The sequence below is a fragment of the Hyalella azteca genome, unplaced genomic scaffold, assembly GCF_000764305.2.
Source record: "Hyalella azteca isolate HAZT.00-mixed unplaced genomic scaffold, Hazt_2.0.2 contig13910, whole genome shotgun sequence".
NCBI classification, from domain to species: Eukaryota; Metazoa; Arthropoda; class Malacostraca; order Amphipoda; family Hyalellidae; genus Hyalella; species Hyalella azteca.
In genome coordinates, this window is record NW_025943815.1 from 49,314 (window position 1) to 50,316 (window position 1,003).

Below are 1,003 nucleotides of genomic sequence, written 5' to 3' on the forward strand. Positions count from 1 at the left end.
ATTTGCCCGATATATATATATATATATATATATATATTAATATTTTTCTCGTTCGGCCTTCAATTGTATAATCAGCCATCTGTGAATTTAATATTTAATATAATTGTTTTGTACTTGTTTCTTAGTCGCTTACCCCAGTTGTTGAATTTCTCAGCCTCTTCCTGAAGATCTCTTGCAAAAAATTGCGACGGAGTTTAACTTATCGGAGACCGCGTACCTGACACCGCTGCCCGAAGCGGGTACGTGTGGTGATCGCGTCTGGTCAACATGCGGCAAATTTGGGCTGCGATGGTTCACCCCTCTGAACGAGGTGCCGCTGTGTGGTCATGCAACGCTCGCTGCTGCTCATGCTCTGATTTCGTGTCTAGGTATGAGATCGGAAATTCTATTATTTAATATGATTAAATATTTAATATGATTGTGATATGCATTCTGCTTGTGTAATTTAGAAATTTCTTCAAGTTTGAATATATTGTTACGATGTTACCTCTTCGTCGTAAATTTTGAACCAAATTTATTTCTTAGTTCTTAGAAACGCATTGGCGTCTCGAAGTAAGGGGAGTTATCTTTATAAATGTTTTTTTTTTTTTCAAAGGAAACTCTTGCTCCAAGTTCGAGTTTGAAACGTTGAGCGGGACGTTGGTGGCCAGGAAGGACAGTGAGACTCAAAAGATCACTCTAGACTTCCCCAACTACGAGCCCGTGCCACTGAGTGACCACCACGCAGACCTGGCGACTCTAGTGAAGCTAGTGGAGGAACAGCTGCCTGTACAGGACGTCAGGGTGTCGCTCACAGCCAGGAAACTTATCGTCAGGATTAAAGATTCATGCACCAGGTCAGGAATTCAGTGTTAAAAGAATTATCTTATATTACCAGCTGAAATTTATGCTTGTAATATAAAATTATTATTTGTTATTATGTAAAATTATTATTATTAATTAAAATTCACTTAGTATGTGATCTTCTCCGTCAAGAAAGGATAACCGCTCATAAGAAACAACG

General features: G+C 38.9%; 1 protein-coding gene across 1 annotated transcript in view; it reads left to right on the forward strand.

Annotated features, from left to right (window-relative positions):
• The window catches only part of LOC108670725 (phenazine biosynthesis-like domain-containing protein 1), a gene marked incomplete at its 3' end in the record, with an annotated part of 4,361 nt that extends 3,525 nt beyond the window's left edge, over positions 1 to 836 (forward strand). The window contains exons 2-3 of the mRNA XM_018158215.2: positions 155 to 368; positions 596 to 836. Coding sequence (XP_018013704.1) covers positions 155 to 368; positions 596 to 836 — 455 coding nt within the window. The remainder of the gene's footprint in view (positions 1 to 154; positions 369 to 595) is intronic.
• Between the last annotated feature and the right edge of the window lie 167 nt (positions 837 to 1,003).